The 22,739-nt window shown below is 50.1% G+C and overlaps 1 protein-coding gene across 1 annotated transcript; it reads left to right on the top strand.

Moving 5' to 3' along the window:
* The first annotated feature begins 18,050 nt into the window (after positions 1–18,050).
* Positions 18,051–20,108, top strand: GSC (goosecoid homeobox). The gene is made up of 3 exons (XM_012655210.1): positions 18,051–18,614; positions 19,065–19,324; positions 19,675–20,108. The coding sequence occupies exons 1-3, from the start codon at positions 18,260–18,262 to the stop codon at positions 19,828–19,830; spliced, it is 771 nt and encodes a 256-aa protein (XP_012510664.1). The 5' UTR covers positions 18,051–18,259; the 3' UTR covers positions 19,831–20,108.
* The last annotated feature ends 2,631 nt before the right edge of the window (positions 20,109–22,739 follow it).

Below are 22,739 nucleotides of genomic sequence, written 5' to 3' on the forward strand. Positions count from 1 at the left end.
ATGAGCCACCATCCCCCTCCCCACCCCACCCCACCCTGGCCAATGATTTCTGTATGGAGTATATGTTGACATGACAATATTTTGGCTATATTCAGTTAAACGAAATATAATATCAAAATTAATCTCACCTGGCTGGGTGTGGTGGCTTGTGCCTGTAATCCCAGCTACTCTGGAGGCTGAGGTGGGAGGATTACTTCAGGCCAGGAGTTTGAGACCTGCCCAACATAGTGAGATGCAAAAAAAAAAAAAAAATTAATCTCATCTGTTTCTTTTTACTGTTTCAATGTGATTTTGAGAAAAATCAAAATTTCATTGTGGCTTGCACTATATTTCTATTGGACAGTGCTGGTGTGTGCTCTACATTCCACTGATTCTCACGCAAACCCTTTCATCAAAAGCATGAATAGCGTACACATGAGGTCTGTTCTGTAGGCCACTCAGGCAGCTATGCAAGGAGAGCCGCTCTGACCGGCGTACTCTGACAGGGCCACCATCGTCCTGGCATGTGCCAAGCCTATCCCACCGTGGAGGCTCATGATGCCCTTAATAGTACTGCCTGGGCCACACAGAACATGACAGAAAGAGCAAGCGACCAGGATCCGAAGACCCAAGCTGGAGCTGCAATCCCACCAGCCAGTAGCTGGGGCCTCAGGTGAGCCTTCTGTCTTCCAAGGCTCGGTTTGTCCATCTGTCTCCTGGGGGATCCGAGTGGATGGCTTCCGAAAGGCCTTCTGGGGTTACGAGTCTGACCGGCCTTGAGGGGCAGGAAGGTGTGCTGGGCTCCGGGGCCAGCATTTCTCTGCATCATCACCTCGGGGCTTTCCTGGGGCCAAATTTGTGTGTATGAGATAGTTGTGCGCATGTTTGGGTACACTTCAAAGGCCACCTGTCCCACGCAGTGCCTTGGTTTTCCCATCTATGAGAGGAGAGGTGAGCCATCATGCATCCATTCATTCAACAAGTTTTTGTTTTTGTTTTTCTTTAGAGACAGGGTCTCGCTCTGTTGCCCAGTCTGGAGTGTAGTGGTATGATCATAGCTTCCTGCAGCCTCAAATCCCTGGGCTCAAGGGATCCTCCTGTCTTAGCCTCCTGAGTAGCTGGGGCTACAGTCCAGTCATGCAATACCATGCCCAGCTAATTTTTTCATTTTTTGTGTAGAGATGGGGTCTTGCTTTGTTGCCCAGGCTGGTCTCTAACTCCTGGCCTCAAGCAATCCTCCCACCTTGGTTCCCCAAAGTGCTGGGATTACAGACATGAGCCATGATGCCTGGCCTTTCAACAAGTATTAATATTTACTGAGCACCTATTATGTGTCAGGCACTGTTCTAGGCACTTGGATGAATAAAACAGGCAAAAATCCCTGTCCTTGTGGAGCTTTCAGGAGTGGGAGACAGCCAACAATAAGGAATAAACGTAAGTAGATGATACAATATGCTGTAGGCAAATAAGTACAATGAGAGAAACAGAGAAAGAGAGAAAGGAAGAAAAGAAGGAAGGAAGGGAGGGAAGGAGGGAGGGAGGAAGGGGGAAGGAATAAATTAGTGCAGGGTAGCGGGGGTTGGGAACGCTGGGGGCTGGCTGCAGTATTGGGGGCCACTGGGGCCCTACCAGCTGCAGGAGGCCTGAAGACCTAAAGCAACTGCTGGGACCTTGAGGACTGTTGGCCTAAGGCTCCTTTCCTCTTCCCAAGCTCCTTTCTCTCTTCCACCCAAGGTTCTGATTCAGCCTAACTTGCCCCAGATCCCAGGGCCATTATCTCGCTTTTTGCGTGTGTATGTTGTTAACAAATATTTACCCTGGAGATGCCTCTTACTGATCAGAAGTAGGTCCTAAAGTCAGAACAAGCCAGGCGTGGTGGCGCATGCCCGTAGTCCCAGCTACTCGGGACGCTGAGGCAGGAGAATCCCTTGAGCCCAGGTGTTCGAGACCAGCCTGGGAAACATAGAGAGACTCTATCTCTGTTAAAACAATAAGAAATAAAGTCAGAGCATAACGCAAAAAAATCATACTAGGTGAAATTATCCATGAAATGCCTTTAAATCCACCATGAGATAGAGTGACCTGGTTCCACATATGGCAATATGTGATATCACTGATACACTCAGTAGTATAAAAGAGATAACAGTATATAGAAAAACATAAATTTACACCAGTTTTCTACCTGAGGTTCTTATTTTGATTAGTCATTTGAGAGTGAGTTGCAGATATTATAACACTTTACTCTCAAATATTTCAATCCGTATTTCTAAGAACAAAGTCATTCTCTTGCACAATAGTTACAATCATGAAATTCTGGAAGGTTAACCTTTTCACAATACTATTATCTAACATACATTCTATATTCAAATTTCACAAGAAGGTCCTTTTCCCATGATCTAGGAAACGGGGGTCTCGCATTGCATTTCATCGTCACGCGTCCTTAGTCTCCTGTAACCTGGCACACGCGTCCTTAGTCTCCTGTAACCTGGCACAATTTCTCGGCCTTCCTTCACCTTTCATGATACTGCATTTTGAAGGTTACAGAGCACCTGCTTTATAGAGTACCTCTCCATCCAGATATGGCTGGTTGCTTCTCTATTATTAGATTCAGGTTTAAAAGGCTTTGCATATATGCAACATAAATGATGCTGTAAGCTCCCACTGCATCCCACGGGGGGCTCACCGTGTCAGTGGTCCCATCCTGGTGAGAGTAACTGTGACCACTGATCGAGGTAGTGTTTGCCAGATTTTCTCCCTTTGAATTATTAAGAAACCTATGGTCTCAGTCTTCTTTTGCAATTGATAAGTAATTCATAACACCAGGCTTTGCGTCTGTATAAATATCCTGTTCCCAAAATATTTTCACTCAGAGGTTTTAACATCAGAGATTCTTACCCTAAATCAATTTTTATTAGGATGGTTGCAAATTATTTATAAAAGCATAAAAGAAAGAGGGAGGGACATAAGTGAAGGGTTGAGTTTGCTGCAGATAAAGGCCTAGAAAACGTTACCCCATTGCATTGAGAACTTCCAACATGCGAAGCATGGTTTGGGAGCAGGGTACAAAGAGATAAGCAAAGGTGGTCCCTGCTACGGAGCAGTTTGTGATTAAACAGAGGAGGTGAAGTAGGCACAGCACGGAGGAGACACACACACACTTATACCACATGCATAAATGCACACGCATCATGCCACACCTCCCCACACACGACACATACAACATGCACACCTGTGGAAAAGCAATGGCAGGAAAATGCCCAGGGAGGGCTCTGGAGGGCACCCCACAGCCTGAAGCACCCTGCTGGCCCCAGGGGTTTGCTAGGCCACAGGCACTGTGTGCGGGAAGATCCCACAACCCCACTGTTAGAGGCTGAATTGTGTTCCCACCCCCCAAATTCATTTGTTGAAGACATTGACTATCTAGGACCTTAGAATGTGACCTTGTTTTAACAGAGCGTCTTTGTAACGGTAATCAAGTTAAAACAGGGTCAATAGGTGGGTCCCAATCCAGTATGACTGGTGTTTTCATAAAAAGAGGAAATTTGGACACGGACACACGCACGAAGAGGAGTGAAAACCAGGGAGAAGGCCATCTATAGGCCAAGGAACCCCTGAGGCTACAGAGCTGTAGAGAGGCCTCGAACAGACTCTCCCCCCCAGCCTCAGAAGGAACTAACCCTGCCGCCACCTTGATCTTGGGCTTCTGGCCTCCCTAACTGCAAGACAATAAATTTCCACCATCTAAGCCACCCAGTCTGTGGTACTTGTGACGGAGGCCCTAGGAAACTCATACACCCACCGTTGGTGTAATGACGCTGCCGTCCATAGGCTGCAAACCCAAAGGAAAGGCCCCAGGCTCGGAGGCAGAGCCTTGGGATCATGACCCAATTCTGCCGCTTAGTAGCTTCATGGGCTTAGGAAAGTCTCTCTCTCCCCAGCCTCAGTCTCCCCATTTGCCAGCAGAGGGGAGTGATACTGAGCGTCTCCTTGAATTCCTGCTGGAGGGGGCTTTGCATTCCATCATGGTGGCCCAGGCAAGAGGCCAGCGTCCCCTCGTCCAGACCTTTGCTGGTGAAAGGACTCCTTCAAGGGCACCCCCGCACCTGAATTTCACTCGGCTGGGTGCAGCAGGAATTTTTGTTCCACTTCCCACTGAAGGGTAACTGGTTTGGGGCAGAACAAGACAACACAAGTCAGTTACCCAAAATGTTCTGGCACCACCTTACTGGAGAATGGGGCCCGCTGGCCTCTCTGAGATTGAGCGTGACCTGCTGTGAGCCAGGGGGGATGGGCCTCACCTGTAACTGCTGCGGCCTGGACTGTGTCCCCGGGACCTGCAACATCACAGACGCCTTTGTGGGCTGCCCACCCCGGCCGTGGAGCGATCTCTCTTCCACTGCATTTCTTAGCTCTACAGCTGCTCCCGTCTGGAGGCCCCAGTTTCCCTCCATTGACCATTGTCCTGAGCGAGGGGAGGCTCGCCTGGGAGCCGAACTGCCTGAGTCCGGATTCGGGCTCTGCCCTTACCTAGCTGTGTGACCTTAGGCAAGTCCCTCAGCCCCTCTGTAGCTCAGTTCCTCATGCATGAAATGGAGATAACAATAATAACTTGGTCCTTGGCTTGTCGAGAGGATTAGATAAGACCTGGCATGTAATAATCACTTCATAAATGTTCTCTGTTTTCATTAGCACTTTACTTATCAGCTTTGCATATCATACTTTACTAACCTGCTCTCTCCCACTTGCCAGTGAGAGCCGGGACTTTTGGTGCAGGAAAAAACGAGATAGAAATCCAAGTCTAAAAAGGCTAGATGTACCCTGATTTAGAATTAAAAGCATAGGTGCAAACTCATGACATATTTTATCTTCAAATAATATTTGTATTTCTTAATTCTGATAACTTTAGATCGAGTGAGGAGGCCTAGAAACAATACCCAGCTGGTATAAATGAGCTTTCGCAGCCTCCAGATTATGGCCTCTAAATACTATTTCTCACTTTAAGAAACTGGGAATGGTCGATTCCAGGTCTCAGCAGGAAATGGATGAGATGATTCTGGAACATTTCGTCACACAAGGAAGCAAGACAACTATGAAAAACTACTGGGGTCGCCTCAACTCAGGACTCAGAGCCAATCTGAAAAGGCTCCCGCTCGCCGAAGATGGGACCATGTGAGCATCAGTGCGAGTACTAATTGCTAAAGCCATGAATTCATAATGCCCAGAAGAAAAAGAAAGAAGAAAAGAACTTGTTGGGTCACTCTTGCGGCACAGTAAGGAACCAACTTATTAGTTTGAAGATCGATAAATAAAGGGAAAGAAAAAACAAACATATATTTAATACACCGTTGAGGTCAATGCAAAACGGTATGATCACTTTGGAAATAATTTTTGGCAGTTTCTTATAAAGTTAAACATACTCTTAACATGTGGACAACAATCCCACTCCTGGATTGCCCAGAAGAAATTACCCAAGAGAAACGAAACCTCTGTTCACACAAATACTCACCCCTGAATGTTCATAGCACTATTTATAATAGCCCCAAACAGGACACAACCCGATGTCCATCATCTGTGAACGCATAAACTGTGGAATAGCCACACAATGGGATACGCCTCAGTAATAAGAAGGAAACAAACTACGAATACATGGAATAACAGGGATAAACCTCAAAAGCTTGCTAAGTAAAACAATTCACATGAACGGCTACCTATTGCAGGATTTCATTTACATGGCATATTAGAAAGGGAAAAAAATTCTTCACGATCTTGGCTTATACATGATTTCTTAGCTATGACATCAAATTCATAAGTGACAGAAGAAAAAATAGAAAAATTAGACTTCATTAAAATTAAAAACCAGGAAGCTGGCTGGGCACGGTGGCTCACGCCTGTAATCCTAGCACTCTGGGAGGCCGAGGCGGGCGGATTGTGTGAGTTCAGGAGTTCGGGACCAACCTGAGCAAGAGCGAGACTCTGTCTCTACTAAAAAAAAAAAAAAATAGAAATCAGCCGGACAACTTAAAATATTTAGAAAAAAAATTAGCCAGGCATGGTGGCGCATGCCTGTAGTCCCAGCTACTCAGGAGGCTGAGGCAGGAGGATCGCTTGAGCCCAGCAGTTTGAGGTTGCTGCGAGCTAGGCTGACACCACGGCACTCTGGCCCAGGCAACAGAGTGAAACTCTGTCTCAAAAAAAAAAAAAACAAAATTATTTTCAGTTCAGTGTCATAAACATCCACTGAGCACCTACAACGTGTCAGACATAGTTAGGTGCCAAGAGACAAAGATGATTCTGATTGTAATTACGCTCACACACCCCCTGCTGATTTCTCAAGAGCTGACAGTGAGCAGGCCAAAGACAGATCCTCGCTGCAGATACGAGAAGTCACTCACTCACCAAGGTGCAAGGTTGGAACGTGCATCCAGCCTTAAGACTTTAAACCTATAATTTGTTCCCTCAAGACCCTCCCCTCCTCCCCACACCCCAGCTGCTGCCCAGGCACCCAGGGGAGCGAGTCATTAGCAAGTGGGACTCATTTCCAAGGAGCTGTTTGCCTATAATGAGGTGTCAGTTGAGGAAATGAGGGCTGGGGCCGGAGGGTCCCTTATCCCAAGTTATTTGTTTGACCTGGTGCTATTTTCCTCTAGCAAGGCCCGGGAAGGGGACAGGGGTTTCTTATTTTGGAGACACATTTCAGGTTTTAATTTCACAAGTGAAACACGAATGTGGTGTTTTCGTGCAAAGGAAAAACATTAGAGCTGAGACTCAGGTCTCCCAGAGTTATCAGTCCCAATCCCAGCCCACCCCTGCCCCAGAGGTGACCACTCCTGGACCTTTTCCTCTTGCTTCGATATTTACTTCTCAAACACAATACGACACTTTACTATTGCCAGACATTGTTCTAAATGGCTTCCAAATATCAACTCTTTTATATTCACGAATGCCTATGTCATGTCCACGTGAATGTACACACACACACAAACACGCACTCATGGACACACATGAGATGCACGCTCGAACTGTGTCTGAGTTCCGCAACTCGCCTTTGTCTCTCAGCCATAGGTCTTGGAGATCCCGCCATATCAGTTCCTGTAAGATTGCCTTACTCTCTTCAAAGTCGGTGTGGTTACCCACTACAGGAGTGTGCTCTAGCTTATTTAATTAGTACCCTACTGATGAACATTTAGGTTGTTTCAATTTTTTAAAAAATTTCACACCATGTTGTATGAATATCCTTCCACAGATCTTATGGACGGTAGGAAAAGAGCGGTTTCCAGGATAGATTTACTTAGGAGGTCTTAACCCTCTGTGGGTTAATCTATGAATAATACGCGCCACACCTAAACAGGCTTGGGACAGGGTCAGCAGTGGGTGGTGGAAAGAGGAAGAGGAGGGCATGGAGTTACAGCTGAAATCCTGCCTGGTAAGCACCCCCTTCCCCCGGGGGAGGAGGGGGAAGCACAGATTTTCTGAAGACCCCACCTTCCCAGCACATGGTTCCTCTGCTTCTAGATATGCACGGTGGAGCCATGTCGGTCCTTACCAAAGCAGAGGTGGAGTGGCTTACTTTTAGAAGGAGCAAAGGCCAGTGCTGAGATGGGCAAGGCTTCATAAGGAGGGGTCCTGGGGCTACACACCTCAGGGCTACCAAGAGGCCTGGCAGGGAGTGGCAGTGCCATGATTTCCAGCTCTGAGACCTTGAGTGGGTCATTGGGCTTCTCTGGCCCTCAGTTTCCTCATCAGTATGGCTGACTTCCTAGTCCCGGCCAGGCGGCCCCCATTGCTCTAATCCGAGAATCAAATGAAGCAGTAGAGAACTGCAATCCCCAAAAGAAGCACCATTTTCCTTGAAAATATCCCAGGGTAGGATTTGAGCCTTTTGTTATTTAGCTAGCAGAGCCCAGGCCCTTATCTCTGAACTGCTCCAGACATCCAGTCTTCTGAGACCTTGACGAATAACTTCCATCAACCCTTGGTATGGGAGGGCTGGGGGCCTTAATGGTAAAAATCCCTTAAATTGCTAAGGATTCCACTCTGGTAGAAATTACTGCCTTCCTGCCACCGGTTGGTAGTGCTTACCATGCACCTTTCTGTGCCCAGCTCAGGTCACCCTCCCTGCCCTGAGAAGGGGTCATGCTCCCATTTTACAGAGGAGAAGGCTGAGGCTCAGAGGGTTTCCAGGGCTTGCTCCAGCTTACGCAGCAAGCAAGTGTCAGGGCAGGAAGTCGGTCTAGCAACAAAGCCTGGACTTGCAGCCAGTGCACGACACCCGGGGGAACAGCTCGGGTTCCTCTCCCAGGCTGCTGCCCTGGGAACGAGAAGCTCTAGACGTGGCTGAGCTGTGCCAGTGCTCGGCGTGACACTCTCACCAGATGAACTTACAGTTGCACCATGGGGTCATTCTTCTGGCTGGGCCAAGCGATGATCTTCCCTTGACTTGCTCTGTGCACGTGGAGGGGCAGGGGATGGCAACCGCCTTCTCAGGGCAGGCCCTGCAAAGGTGGAGGGGGACCCACTGATGACACATCACTGCCTCGGTCTCTAGGAACCGGTCCTTATCAAACACCCAAGGCCAGGACACCAGCACCGTGGAGGTCAGTTGTGTCCAGGCAGCTCTGCTCTCCCTCCCTGGGAGGCTTTGAGCCGGGGACTAACCCTTTCTGTCCCTGAGGCTGCTTCCCCAGAAAATGGGGAAGGGTTTTTCCTGAACACAGCCAGCACTCGAATTAATGCTGCAGAGGGGCGGGTGTCTGAGTCAAGAGAGAATTTGCGGCTTGTTTCCTGGTTGCTCCCCCATTTCACAGATAGGAAAAGGATGACTCCAACGGTGACACAGCCCAGGCAGGTCTGGGGAGTCTTCAGCTTTCTTCATTCAGGACCCACCCAGAAGACTAGGGGACACTCCATCCGGATGTGTCAGCGTTAGGTTCAAAGGTGACAGTTGGCCTGCCTGTGTACACAGGTGTGGCTGAAGAGACTCCTGGGCTCACACTAGCTGCACAGTGACTCCGGCCAGCTTCTGGGCTGACAGCTGCACAGATCTCCGCCCCCCCCCCCACTTTTATCTATCCCAGGAGAGCGCCCACTGTGTTTAATTAACACTGTCCTGCTAATAGTCTTTGGCCTGGGACTTGGGGAGATCTAGAAGCAAGGAGGTGGGGGTAGGGGGTGGAGGGGCAAGGTGAAAATATAACCTTTTCCTAAACAAAGAGTTACTTAGCACGTTCATTGTGCCAAGGCCTGTGGTCAGCTGGTGGGAGACACTGAGCTCCATGGGATGCTGATTTGGGCATACTTGTGTGGTCCCCAGTCAGACAACTCCCAATCCAGGCAGACTGGTTCCGGAACATGGAAAGGTCCCAACAATTACTTCTAGGTCTTCAGAGTGGTGGGATGGGGAAGCCAGGTCTTGGTGCACAGAGCCAGCAGGGAAAGGCCACGGGGTGAGAGGACAGAGCCAGCAAGGCCCAGAGTGACCAGTGCAAGTGGGAGCTCTCCATGTGGCTCAGGTCCTGGGGGACAATGGTGGGAAGGAAGGCAGAAAAGGTAACCTGGAGCCAGGAAACAAAAGGTCTTGCCTGCTAGGTTGAGGTATTCCACTTGTTTTGCAAAAACTGGTATGGTGTGACCATAAGAGCGTAGCTGTTGAAGATAAACAGACCTGAGTTCAAATCCAGGCCTTAGCCGAGAGACCTTGAATGGTAACAATCCCTACCCGTTTGTGACATTCTCACCTGTGACAGGAGACAGCAACAGGCCCCACCTCCCAGGAGCGCAGTGACCATCCACGGAGCGCACGACTGGATCCTTGAGTGCGGCCTTTTGAGCGAATCCAAATTTTACAGAACAAATCCTTTTAATAAAGGGATTTGCTCTGCGAAGCTTGGATTCGGTCGAGGGGCCACACTTGGGGATCTGGAGGGCCACGTGTGGCCTTGAGGCCGCAGGTTCCCCAGTCCTGGTAAAACTTCCGGATTCTATGCCAAGTCCATCTGCTCCATCCGTCCAGAACAACTGGGCTGGTAGTGTGCACCAGTGCTCGTTTCTGCTGATTTATGCTTTCGTATGTAGACGTTTTATCTCATTCAGAACACGAACCAATAAAAAGGCAATTTGTTACTAGGTTGGGAAACTAGGTCAGCCCCGACAGAGATCCACGGAGCAAGATTTCACAGTGACTTCAGCAAAAAATACTCAGGAAAGAATTCCCCTGAAATATGGAGTGGTATGCATTCGCCACACATATTCCATATCCATTTTTCATCGGAAGTGTCGGAAGACCTCTGCCAAGCAGAGAGCTTTGAAAAGCAGCTCACTCTGCTCCTGCTCCACTTTATTGAAGAACTTGAATGGTGAACAAGTTATTTTTAAAAATTATTTCAAGTCAAACATCCACTTGATTGCCCTAGTCTAGTTTAACTTGGAAAGCTACTTTCTGAGGGTTTTGGAAAAAAAAAAAGAATGGCCACAGCTTAAATCATAACGTGGATAGTATTATCAAAAACTTATGTTTCCGTCTAAAAGTCAACTAGAGATACTTTAAGATACAAATAATTCCAGAATTCTAGACTTTCAGAGAAAGTATTGTCATTATTTGGGCATGAACATGTCTTGACGTCACCATTTCACTTGCAAATATTGTATTGACCTACCAGGCAGAGCTGAAAATAACTGTATCTACAAACCTCAAGAAAGGGGAATAAAATGTTCTTTAGGGATCTGTTAAAAAAACCCTGCAAGGTATCATGTAGACAAGAGGGAATGAGAGGGATTCTTTTTAGTTCAACTGTCCTCTGTTTGGCTCCTATACGGAATTCCTCAAGCTATCATTACTATGAACAGACTACTTTTCCCCATAATACATAAATTACCAACAACCCAATGACATGGGAGATGGACTCTTGTGATTTTAAACCCAAGAACTTCTGGTTTGCAGAAAGAATTTTACTGCTAAGTGAAACCAAATCCACAGCATGGATCAGGAGTCATTCAGTTTTCATGCCTGGCTGCGGGTCGATGCCCCAAATAAAACAAATACAAACTCCAGAAGGGAGATGACCAGGGAGCCGGTGTTGGGACTGACTGGCCCAGGAATCATCAACTGTGCACAACAAAGGGGCAAAAGGTTGGGAGAGGAGGGGCGTGTGGTGTGTGTGTCTGTGCGTATAAGCGTGTGCAGAGGAGGGTATATTCCAAAATTCTTAATCCCTTGGCTAAGAAATGACAATGAAAGGTCCAACACAAATCAAACAAATTGAAAGTTGAGGTTGTTTCTGAGAATTTCCCTCCTCTTTCCCATCAGGGAGAAAAGCAGGGAAGAACTGGCCCAAATTATCCAAGCAGGCCGGCGGGCTATAGTTGAATCATAGCATTAGATCCTGCAGATGGTGGGACTGAGCAGGTGACATGACCTGTGACCTCTGAAGCTGGCTTTCCCCCTCTCCATTTTCCATTATTTTCCCTGACTTCTTCTGCTTCCGAAACCTTAGTTTCTGCACAAGAGCAGTGGGCAAGGCAGTATGGCTGCTTCCTTAGAAGGTGGACAGGAATTGATGGGCCCAAGGAAATGCCCTTCTAGGAGGTCAGAAAAGGAAGAAAACCACGACCTACAGTGATGCGGGAGCAAGTTGGAGACTCCTTCAGTGACTACTTGGAAGGACAAGACACATCTGGGAATGCACCGGTGAGTTTCCCCACTTTGATGTTTAAGGAGTTACCAGCACGGCTACCTGATATAAATTTCACATGCAGACCGTAAGATGATGTACCAGCAAACGACCATTTCCTCAAGTCTTGTTTAGAAAGACAAGTATGCTAACAAACCCATGTATTACACACATCCCTCTGATACCAACCTTTCTAGTCACCCAGGCATGGTTAGCATTGCCTATAATTTTCAGTTTTATTTTATGGTATTCTCTTCTTCAAAAACAAAACAAAACTCAATCTCCCAAACTATCTTTTACGTATTATTCTACCCCCAAATACATATCTTGCCCAGTTAATTTTGATCACAGACATATTTTGGGGGTAAATTTCTCAAAGTTAAGTAGCTGAAAGCTATGGAACTATTTTATTAGCAAATCAATTGTTTTTCCACGAACTTCAAAACTATAGCTGGAGGAGGGCGGGGAATTTTACCCTTACGCATTTCAAAATGTACTGAAAGGCTAGATTGGAGTGTAGAAGCTTAGAAAAAACAAAAAACCCTCCTGCCTTCTTTATGTCCTGAAATGTGAAATGTGTCCTTTCCTTTCTGGTTTGCTGACCACGACAGGATGAATTGGAATGCATGAGAAATGTAAACAAAACACCTCCTTCCGAGTCTCTTTTTCTCAATTAGATTTCACCCCAGCAAGGGTTTTTTTTATAAAGAGGATCTCAATTTGCTCAGGCAGGTTCAACTGTATACAAAAAACGGGTCTCCCGTGCCTTGTGAACATTCTTTTCCCCCCAATTCCTCTAAAACTTCACAAAAGGGGGGGATGTCTCCCAGAAAGTCTGTACATGACAAAACTGACATCTAGGATAAATACGGGCAAGAGCAGAAGGGAAGGCGAGGTGCCGGGGCGGGCCTCGGTGCGCAGGAAGTTAATATGTGGTCCGGTCTTGCACTCCAACGGCTCTGGGCTGTCCGGTCTCCCCCTTGGTGACTGGCCATCCAATCCACATTCCAGCACTTACTTACGGGGAGAGGGATACATTAGCAACAAATGGGTTTATGCAGATTTAGATGTGTTTTAGAAGCCCCTGCAGCCCAGACAGGGCTCTGAACTGTGCGCTGCCCTGACTTTGCAGCTCCCAGCAACAGCCTCCCACCGAGAAAGACCCCTGTGTATGGCTCAGATAAGCCATTTGTGTCCAGCTATTCCATGCCCTGGATGCTTCTCTTCTTCGGAGACTGATTTTTTGCATCTTAATGGGTTCTGTGACACAGAGCCATTTCGCTGGTAACATCCTGAAATGATACCTAGATTTTTAACACCTATTTGTGTGTTGGACTGATTGGCTCGGCCCTAAGACAAGCATTTAATGATATGCCAGTCAGTCCCCAGCCCTGCTTAAGTGTCCCCTCAGACGGGCAGGCTTAAAGAAAACTGACAGAAATGTTCTTTAATAACTATGGTTTATCCATTTCTTTCAGATAGTAAGTGGCACGTTCTCACCTCATTTGCAGCTTTTAATCCCAAATGGACATCGCTTTTGAAATATCCTCTTTCTTTCTTTCTTTTCTTTTTTTTCCCCAGGCTGCCACTTGAAAGTTGAAATCTAGCAAGAATGTAATGGTAGGTACCAGCTTTCTGAATTACAGGGTGACTGCCTGAGCTGATCCTAAAAAGCAAGTGTCTTTTTTATACCGCATAAAAGGCTGAAATGTTTACATATCAAAAGGCTATAGGCCAATTTCTGTCAAAATTACACATGAAGTTAAGCAGTACAAGCAATTTATTTAAACACTAGTCATTGTCGAAAAATTCAAAACCATATGCTCTTTTAGCAGTTTTTCACAAATGCATTTGACCCATGACTTGGCTAGACATACAAGCTTCATAATTTACTCTAAATTTCAAATTCCCTTGACGTTTAAATAAAAGATCTTCATTAATGAGGTTTACATGAATGAAAACTTTAGAAGCTGATATCGGTTAGCGAGGGGCTTCGGGAACCGTCTGTGCATTCGTTCTAATTTTCAAATGACTGACTTTGCTAATCATTTCAAGAGAAAGTTCTTCTGAGAACAAATTATGGTCATTTGCATTCTGTGATTTGCAAAAGCAACGGTGCAGTCACTTTGAAACAAACTTTGGTAAATAGCCCTGGCCGAAAGCGGATTTCTGCAACCCAGGAAAACCCAAGCTATTTTTTCCTGAGGCCTTGGGAACACGCCATTTTTTGACAGCCCCTTCTTCTCCCCCAGGGTAACTTGAAGCTTTCCTAACACCTTGATTATTTTGTCCTTAGGGGCTCGGGTGCTTTTATTTGGAATGTTGCAAAACTTCTAGCAAAACTCAGCCAGAAAGCGTCCCTACATACTGCCCCGTTGAATGCTGGAGACCCAGCTCTTGTGCGCGCTGCCCCTTAGCCAGGCGGCATTTGCACCTCTAGCTCAACTCCACGCACCCAGCGTCACATGTAAAATCCCCTGGGGCGACCGGAGGTGTCCTCCAGAAAGCAGCAGGGCCGCAGAGCCAGTTTTGAGCGCTAGTTTTGAGAGACACTGGATTTTTTTAAAAGCCCAAATACAAACAACAAAACCAATTTGCACGCTGAAGACTGTGCTGAGGTCTCGGCACAGCGCACGGACTGCAGGGGGTCCTTGCATTGTCCCTAATTCCGGTGACCCCACTAATGCGCCCTGCGAAGAAGGCTCCGCACCTTTGAAAAGGACATGCCAGCTTTTTGCACATGACTCGAAAAATTCTACTTAAACGCATCCGATTATGAACTCTGCTCTGTCACCGGGCAAGAGACTGAGAAAATTAAGAAAGTTCCTGAAACGAACCGTAAGAAGTTGGGCCGCATATGCATTATTTTTTACAGATATGGGGGCGTGGGGTGTAAGGATAGTGGGGGACAGTTTTCTCCCTGATGAGAACATCTTGGGGCAGGAAGAGATATCCAGACGCACACTCCAAACTTGGGCACTCTTGTTTTAAATCAGAGAAGCAATTTAATCTACGCTCTGTGAATCAATTGAACGATGACCGCAGCGCAAAAGCGCCTCGATAGATGCCGAAAGGCAAACATACCTTATGCATGTGGAATCCGCTGATCTATTCTTTAATATCTTAAAAATGAGGGCTATTACCCGGGCGAGTGACTCCTCAACAAACACATTTTCATAGACTTCTGCGTAGTGATTGCTTTGTGTGAAATCGTGTTTGGGTGATAATAGGGAAAATCAGTGGCGTGTTTACTGCATTTCCGACCTAAGCGCTCGCCGCTGTCTCCGGACACTCCCGGTCCTCCCATGCTGAGCCGAGCGTGCGGGCCGACAAACAATCGCTTAGCAACTCAAGCGGGACAATTTGCGTTGCATCGCATTTGTTATTCCAATTGCGTCCGCAGCAAGGCGGGGCCCCTGATTGTCTGCTTAGCACATTGGGGACACTTGCGGGTTTCTGCCCACGGAGGTGCGGTGCGAGTGCCGAACCCCTGACTGCCTTCCCTGGTGCCTGCCTCCCCACAAAGTGGAGGGACTGCAGATTAAGGGGGCAACTTCGTGCGGGAGGCCAAGCCCGGGTGAGCTCCCGGAGAGCTGGCAGAGTAATGGGAGTGGTGTGTCCTGGAGGTCCCTGTGACCTCTTCCCGGAAAGTCCCCTCCGCAGGAGGGTAGAGCTTTCAGACTCGCTTTGGCTTATCTTGGACCCAGCTGATGTAGAGACTCTGCCCTTGGCTAGGGGAGGGGTTGGGGACAGCATATTCCTTTGTTTCAATGAAGAATGAACAAGAAAATGTCCCCAAGTCCATCTCCAACCTCCTTGGCAAGCGGGTGAAAATTACCAAGTCTCATTAAATTGTTAGGGTTGTAGGGAGTCAATGAATGTTGGAGTTGGTTTGATCAACCAAAATCCTGAGGCCTCCAGAGGAGGAAAAATTTGCAAGGTGGCAACGTTCGGTCTAGAATTCTGACGCTCAGACTCGCTGTACTGGGTCGGGTGGTACAGCGAAGAGCTGCGGGAAAGCGCCTGGCGCAGTCCAGGAGTTTGCTAAACCTGGTTATTAAAAAGAACAATGTACCCAACGGAAGGAGACATAGAGGGGTGTGTGGAGGAAGTTGTTATACTTTTTAAAACTTAGAGACACTCTTTTAGGTCTGTGGCTGAAATTTTGGCGCTGTTCTGGTCTGGGCACCTTCGCAGAAAAGGACAAGGAATCTGCCCCAAGCATCCTGCGGCACTTCTGCCTCCACCCGGCTCAGGCAAATGTCTTAAAAGACCCACTGACACGCGCACCGCAGCGCACGCCCAGCCTCCAGCACAAACGCAGGCAAAGCCACTGCTGAAGTTGCAGCCTCTAGCTGTCTTCCATCTAACCGCCCTGCGAAATTAAACCTGGGAAACATCGCGGCGAGTATGTGTGCCCTGGAACCCCGGTGACTGTTAAGTCTCCGAGAACGGAAAAAAACTTCCATCCCTAGTCAGCAGGAGAGGGAAGGCGCCCCACTTTTTACCCTAGACCTGACCTCTCTAAGGGGAGGGCCACACTCCCTCCTCGGATTGGTTGTTATTGTTAAAAAAAAAAAAAAATCTATCGATTCCCCAAATTGAGACCCATCTCCGTGCTGTCCTAATCTCCCTCTACGACCAACTCCAGTTTGCGCAGCACTGGAAGAAGCAAGTCTCAAGCCGCGAGCGGTGGGCGTGAGGACTCAGAGGTCCACGGGGGAGGCCGAGGAGAAACGCCGCCGCCTGGCTTCACTCCGCAGCTCCCGCGCGCCGCCAGAGTTCTGCGCTCGGGCAGGACCAAACCTTGGTGCAATGGCTCTTTGATGCGGGAACAGCAATTGACAAGTGGCCTTTCCCCCTTTGCCTCAGCACCGGGGAGTGGGCCGCCCACTTAGCCTTACTGCGGCGACTTCAGACAAGTCTGCGGGGACCCCTGTTTAATTAGCCAAAGAGAAATAGCGAAAAATGGGTGTAAATTAAAGGTGGCCTTCCTTTGGGAAACCCCGAGGTGCCCCTGCACCCCCGGTCCTCGGCGGTCTCGCCTGGGTCGAGTACTGCCCCTTCGCCTGGAATGGCCGGAGCTGCAAGCCCGAGGCTTGCACCCGATCCGCAGGATTTCGGGGACGGTTTTGGTTCCGCGCGTACTGTCGCCTACCTTCTCGAAGGGCGCTCCCCGCCGGCTTGCAGTGGTGGGCTGGATGCGCCTCCCGTGGCTGCGGCGGGCGGGCCGGCCGTGCCTCGCTGAGAATCCCGCAAATCACCGCGGCCGCCTGCCGCGAACAGAGCCGGCCTTCGTCCAGGCCGCTGGGGCCGGGAGTCAGCGTGGGCCTGCCAGGCGAAGGGCAGGCCGCGGCTAGGGGCCTCTCTCTCCGCGAGCCGGCAGGTCGGAAGGAAAAAACGCTACTCAATTGTTGGGGAATGGGATAGGGAAGCCCCAAAGGGCCCATCTGTATTGAAAACCAAAAATATCTGGGGGGCAAGCCACCTTATTTCCAAAATTAATTTTTTAAAAGCGCAAAGCCTACCGACGGCCACGTAGAGAGCAGCTGGAAGCACCGCTTCAGAGTGCTACTCTTAGTGGAGAATTTTAAATAGTGGGTGAATTTGATCTTCGCTGTGTAAGAACCTAAGGAAGGCCGTGGTAGTTTTCAGACCCAAAGTGGCTGCAAAAAAAGTTTTTTGGTTTTTTTTTTCCTTTTAGGAAACACAATGCATCTCTTCTTTCGTCGTTTTTCCCTTTACAAGTTTTGGCTTTTGCAAAAACAAAAGGTTTTGGGTGGGGATTAACCAGATCCATTTGGGAGAGAACCTCAAGACTTAAAAGAGAGAAAGGTGAAATTAGAGGCAGTGAGTACGTGCGGGACCGGAGGAGACGCGGAGTTTTCAATCCTGCTTGCGAGAGGACGCAGCCCCTCACAATTTCTAAAACAAAACAAATTCTGAAAGGGAAAAAACGTAGCCCCAAAGTAAAATTGGCCACAATGAATTTGAGCTACAGGCAGAGGAAATCGCACCCAATAATAGGACCCAATCTGAGAAAAAGGGTGGGGTGGAGAGGTCGGGCGCAGGGAGTTGTTAACGGCGGCGGCACAATGGAATTAATGAGATTAACCAGGGCAATTAGGCCGCCCGCCCAGCAAGCCCGGCCCGCGGCGGGGCTGCCGAATGGAAAAGATTAGGTTAATTTCATTAATTCGCAATCCACAATCTCTTTTCAGGTCCCGTAACCCCCTCCCCTTGGTACCTCGCCCCCTCCGCCCCCACCCCTCCCCCACCCCAAGGAAAAGAAAGGGCCAAATCTGGTTCTGTTTGTCATCTGCATATTACCAGGAACTAAATCCAGGATGACGTCGACTCAGTATAAAACCAACGAGAGGTTCAGCTGGCCCGAGCTGCGTCCTACCCGCGGGTAGAGTTCGGCGAACGCCGCGGCACGGGGCGGGCGGGAGGAGGGCGCGCGGACGCAGGGGGCGGGGAGGGGCGCGGGGCCGCTCTCGCCCGCGCTCTCTTTCGCTTTGGTCGGCGGCGGGAGGAGAGGGGACCCCCCCACTTTGAGGCTCTTTTCCTCGTCGCGTTCCCGCCGCCCCCCGGTCCCGGCGCGGGCCTCGGGGATGCCCGCCAACATGTTCAGCATCGACAACATCCTGGCTGCCCGGCCGCGCTGCAAGGACTCGGTGCTGCCGGTGGCGCCCAGCGCGGCGGCTCCCGTCGTCTTCCCGGCCCTGCACGGGGACTCGCTCTACGGCGCCGGCGGCGGCGCCTCCTCGGACTATGGCGCCTTCTACCCGCGCCCCGTGGCCCCGGGAGGCGCGGGCCTCCCGGCCGCGGTCGGCGGCTCCCGCCTCGGCTACAACAACTACTTCTACGGGCAGCTGCACGTGCAGGCGGCGCCCGTGGGCCCGGCCTGCTGCGGGGCCGTGCCCCCGCTGGGCGCCCAGCAGTGCTCCTGCGTCGCGACACCGCCAGGTAGGGTCGCGCTCGCTCCGGCCTTCGCCGCCGGCCGCGGTCCTTAGTGCCTGGGACGTTGGCGGGCGGTGGCGCTTGCTTTATTCACCTTGCACAAACTTTTCAACTTTGGCAAGTGCCCCCCCCCCCCGCACACACTTTTGCAGATTGGGCGCAGGAGGTTGCACACTTCTTGCTGTAAACTTGTCGCGTTAGTGAAAACTGTAATTCAGTGCCTGCGCGGGAGACTAGGTTTTTTAGAATTCTCTAACTGGCTTGGGGCGGGGGGGTGCGGGTGGACGCTCTTACGCGCTCCCTCCTTTTCCCTACACCCCTGATTCCCGCGCACCTCCAATTTCCAGCACCCCCCTTGCAGACGATTTCTAAGCGGGAGAGGGTCGCGGGCTGGCGGGCGGGAGTGTGTCCGGTGGCGAGGAAGGGCAGCTGACCGTGCGCCTCCCCCTGTCGCAGGCTACGAGGGCCCGGGCTCGGTGCTGGTGTCCCCGGTGCCGCACCAGATGCTGCCCTACATGAACGTGGGCACGCTGTCCCGCACAGAGCTGCAGCTCCTCAACCAGCTGCACTGCCGGCGGAAGCGGCGGCACCGCACCATCTTCACGGATGAGCAGCTCGAAGCCCTGGAGAACCTCTTCCAGGAGACCAAGTACCCGGACGTGGGCACGCGCGAGCAGCTGGCCCGGAAAGTGCACCTCCGCGAGGAGAAAGTGGAGGTAGGCGCGGGGCCCTGCCGGGGCGTCTAGCGGTCCTTCCCCGAGAAATGGGGCCCCAGCCGGCTTTGCCAGCCCTGCGTAGGTCTCCCTGCGCTTCAGAAACATCCCGGTGGCAGCCCAGAGGCTGCTGGAGGGCGCTTTAGGCCCAGGAAGTTGAATGAAAATGCGGAAGCGGGAGCCACTGGCTCCCCTCCTTTTGTTGGCGCGCGCGCGCGGGGCCGGTTCCGGGGGTCCGGTTCCGATTCCACGACGCGTTCCCGCCGCCACCACACGGAGCTCCGCGTGTGCCGGGCACTGGGGGAGGCGCGCCTCTGATCCTAACTGCTGTTCCGTGCCCCCTTGTGCCGCAGGTCTGGTTTAAGAACCGCCGCGCCAAATGGAGGCGGCAGAAGCGGTCCTCTTCGGAGGAGTCCGAGAACGCCGAGAAGTGGAACAAGGCGTCGTCCAAGGCGTCGCCGGAGAAGAGGGAAGAGGAAGGTAAAAGCGATTTGGACTCGGACAGCTGACGGCCGCGGGCCGGCTGTGGCGTTTGCCTAACTCGAAGGACTTGCACAGACAGACGATGCTACTTTGTTGCACACGCGCTGCCTTGCGGGAGGGGTCGAGAAAGAGACCGAGGAACTGTAAATAGTGTACAGCGCCCGGAGGGTCGGCGCCCGGGGTCGGGGCGGGGGCCCCAGTTCTGCAGCCCGAGGCCGCCCGCGCCTCTCCCTCTCCCGCTCTGTAGTATTTATAGCTAAGTTAACAGTTAACGGTGACAATACAATAAAGTGATGGCGATGTAGACGGGCCACATTCTGTATTTCCTACTCCGTCACAGCTACCATCCGTCTGAGGCTCAGAAAAGAGAGGTATTTAGTCTGTAGCATTGGCGGAAAATTTTGTCCAATACAAAAAACGGCAACTCAGTGCGAATCAGTCACGGGACAGGTGCCCTGGTTTAAAAGTAAATTTCGCGTCTAGAAAAGGGGCAGAGAGATTCGGTGCGGATGACAGGAGCAGTGGTGGGTTCTCGACTCCCCTCTCCTGTTGGGAGAAAGGGCACTCTTTCCTTCCCGGGTTACTTCTCCCAACCCCGCTCCAAGCCGTTCACCGGACTCTGCGCTCCAGAAACCCTCAAACCTAAGCCGGGGAGTCCACGGTGGAATTAGGGAGCAGGGCGTGCCGGCTCCGCTAACATTTCTGAATCTTCCGTGGCTGTCCCCACTGCCTACCTCCACCCGGGAGCTGCCTCCTCGTCCCAGGGCAAGCGTTGCGAGCCCCACAGCCCCAGGGCACCTCACCTGCCTGGTGGCTCCCAAATGTGTGCCCCAGAGCTGGCCAAGGACACAGACCCTGGGCCTGCTGGCTTCTTCCCTGGTGTCTGGGGTGACCAGGGCCACCCGTGATGAGCTTTCTAGGCCAACATTGTCTAAGAGTGCTAGGCTGGCGGGGGGTCACTACAAGGTGGCAGTAGTGACCCCTTCAGCTTCCTCCCCAGACTACTATCCTGCACCAGCTGGGGCTGAGGCGGCAGCTCCCAAGAGCACGCCCTGTTCGCAGGTTGGGTCAGCAGCTCAGGAAGGGTTGGAGAAGCCTGCTGGTGTCACATAAGCGCATGGGCTAGGGGCAAAGACATCAGTGTGGTTCCTCAGGCTGTTGTAGGCTCAGCGGGAGATGCAGTGGAGGCCAAGGGCCAGCAAGAATGGCTTTTAATGTATTAAAAGCTTTGTTCAGTTTTGCTTTAAGTCCATTTTAAAGATGGGGAAGCTAAGGCTCAGAACTTTCTGGCTTAGCTGACGTTCCCACTGCTGGGGAGCTTGTTCTTCCTTGGGTATTCGGTGCCAGGTCCCTCCAGGGGAAGGCTGTGCATCCTTGCTGCAGAACACAGTACAGGAAAAGTAACAGCTTTTTATGAGATGCTGTGTTTTTTCACAGTTTTAATGTTTGCAAGGTAAAAGTGGCTCCTGGATTGAGTAGAATGATACTTATGAAACATGGAGTGCCCAGTACTGCCTCTTTTTTCTTTTTTTTTTTCCAAGCAGAGTCTCGCTCTGTTGCCTGGGCTAGAGTGCCGCGTGGCATCAGCCTAGCTCACAGCAACCTCAAACTCTTGGGCTCAAGCAAGCCTCTTGCTTCAGCCTTCCGAATAGCTGCGACTACAGATGTGTGCCACCATGCCCGGCTAATTTTTTTTCTATTTTTAGTAGAGATGGAGTCTCACTCTTGCTCAGGCTAGTCTCAAACTCCTGACCTCAAGTGATCCTCCTGCCTTGGCCTCCCAGAGTGCTAGGATTATAGGCGTGAGCTAACGCACTGGGCCAGTACTGCCTTTTTCATAGGGGGTATCCCTAGACAAAAGAAAGAGGCAGCTGTTTGAAGGCCAGGTCTGCCTCAAGGGTCAAGACTGCATTGGTTCATATCCAGACTCCATTATTTTTGTGGCCTCAGGCAAGTTCCTTAACCTGGCCCTCTCCTTCCCTAACTAAAATGGGCATGGGCATTGTAATATCTGTTTCTCTGCGGCCCTTAGAAGCACTTACGTAGAATGGCGCCTGGCATAAGAGAATCCTTCGACATGGCTACTTATTTTTTTAATGTTATGATTTATATTGTGTCGGACCCAATACTTCAAGATTCATATACGTTATCTTATTTTACCTTTCAAGAACTCTGAGAGGAGGAGTGTTTTCACCATTTCACAGATGGGAAATTAAGGTTCTGAAAGGTTAAACACTTTAACAACATGCAGCTTATAAGAAATAAAGAAGGGACATCATCTTTGCCCAAGTGAGTCTTGTACTATAATTGGAAGTGTTTATACTAAAAACATTTCTTGTGAGAAATATTCAAAAAAGTTATTACTTTAATTGACATGAATGTTGCAAGGCTATTAATATTCTACCTTATTAGACATAAAACTTATACCTGTCCTGCACACCCCCATTCCTTAATAGCTGATGTTCTTAGATGGTGTCCTCTATGCCACTGGAAAGGGATGAGCCTGCAGGGACATCTGGAACATTCTAACATAGGACGGAGTGGGCAGTATCATTCCACCCTGAAAAATTTGACCTCTGTAGGACTGTTTATAAATTCCTATGTGCCTCTTTACATGCGACTTGCTCTCAGACCCCCGTAAAAGGGGATCTTTCATTTTTAAAAAAATCTGCACTTGTCTGGAAAGAGGTCTGTGGTGAGCGATAGGGACAGGAGGACTGAGGGAGGGGTAAGTCCTCATCCCCCACGAGCACCTGGTGAAAGCCATGGTGAGTACAGGGAAGGGCGGACAAGAGCTGGAAAGCTGCTCCTGGCACGGCCCAGGGGAGGCCAAGGTGGTGGGAGAAGACTCCTTCACTGTCCACATCTCCACGCTGGAGTACCATGGCAAAGTGCTTCAGGATTGGCCCCCCTCGCAGGAAATAAACACAATAAA

The sequence above is a fragment of the Propithecus coquereli genome, unplaced genomic scaffold, assembly GCF_000956105.1.
Source record: "Propithecus coquereli isolate 6110/MARCELLA unplaced genomic scaffold, Pcoq_1.0 Scaffold468, whole genome shotgun sequence".
Lineage (NCBI taxonomy): Eukaryota > Metazoa > Chordata > Mammalia > Primates > Indriidae > Propithecus > Propithecus coquereli.

What these genes read in the sequence shown, in the direction of transcription:
- GSC (XM_012655210.1), top strand. Translation starts at nt 18,260, where the DNA reads ATGCCCGCCAACATGTTCAGCATCGACAACATCCTGGCTGCCCGGCCG. An exon ending in CTGCGTCGCGACACCGCCAG is followed by an intron (nt 18,615 to 19,064) that starts GTAGGGTCGCGC and finishes CCCCTGTCGCAG; the next exon opens with GCTACGAGGGCCCGGGCTCG. An exon ending in TCCGCGAGGAGAAAGTGGAG is followed by an intron (nt 19,325 to 19,674) that starts GTAGGCGCGGGG and finishes CTTGTGCCGCAG; the next exon opens with GTCTGGTTTAAGAACCGCCG.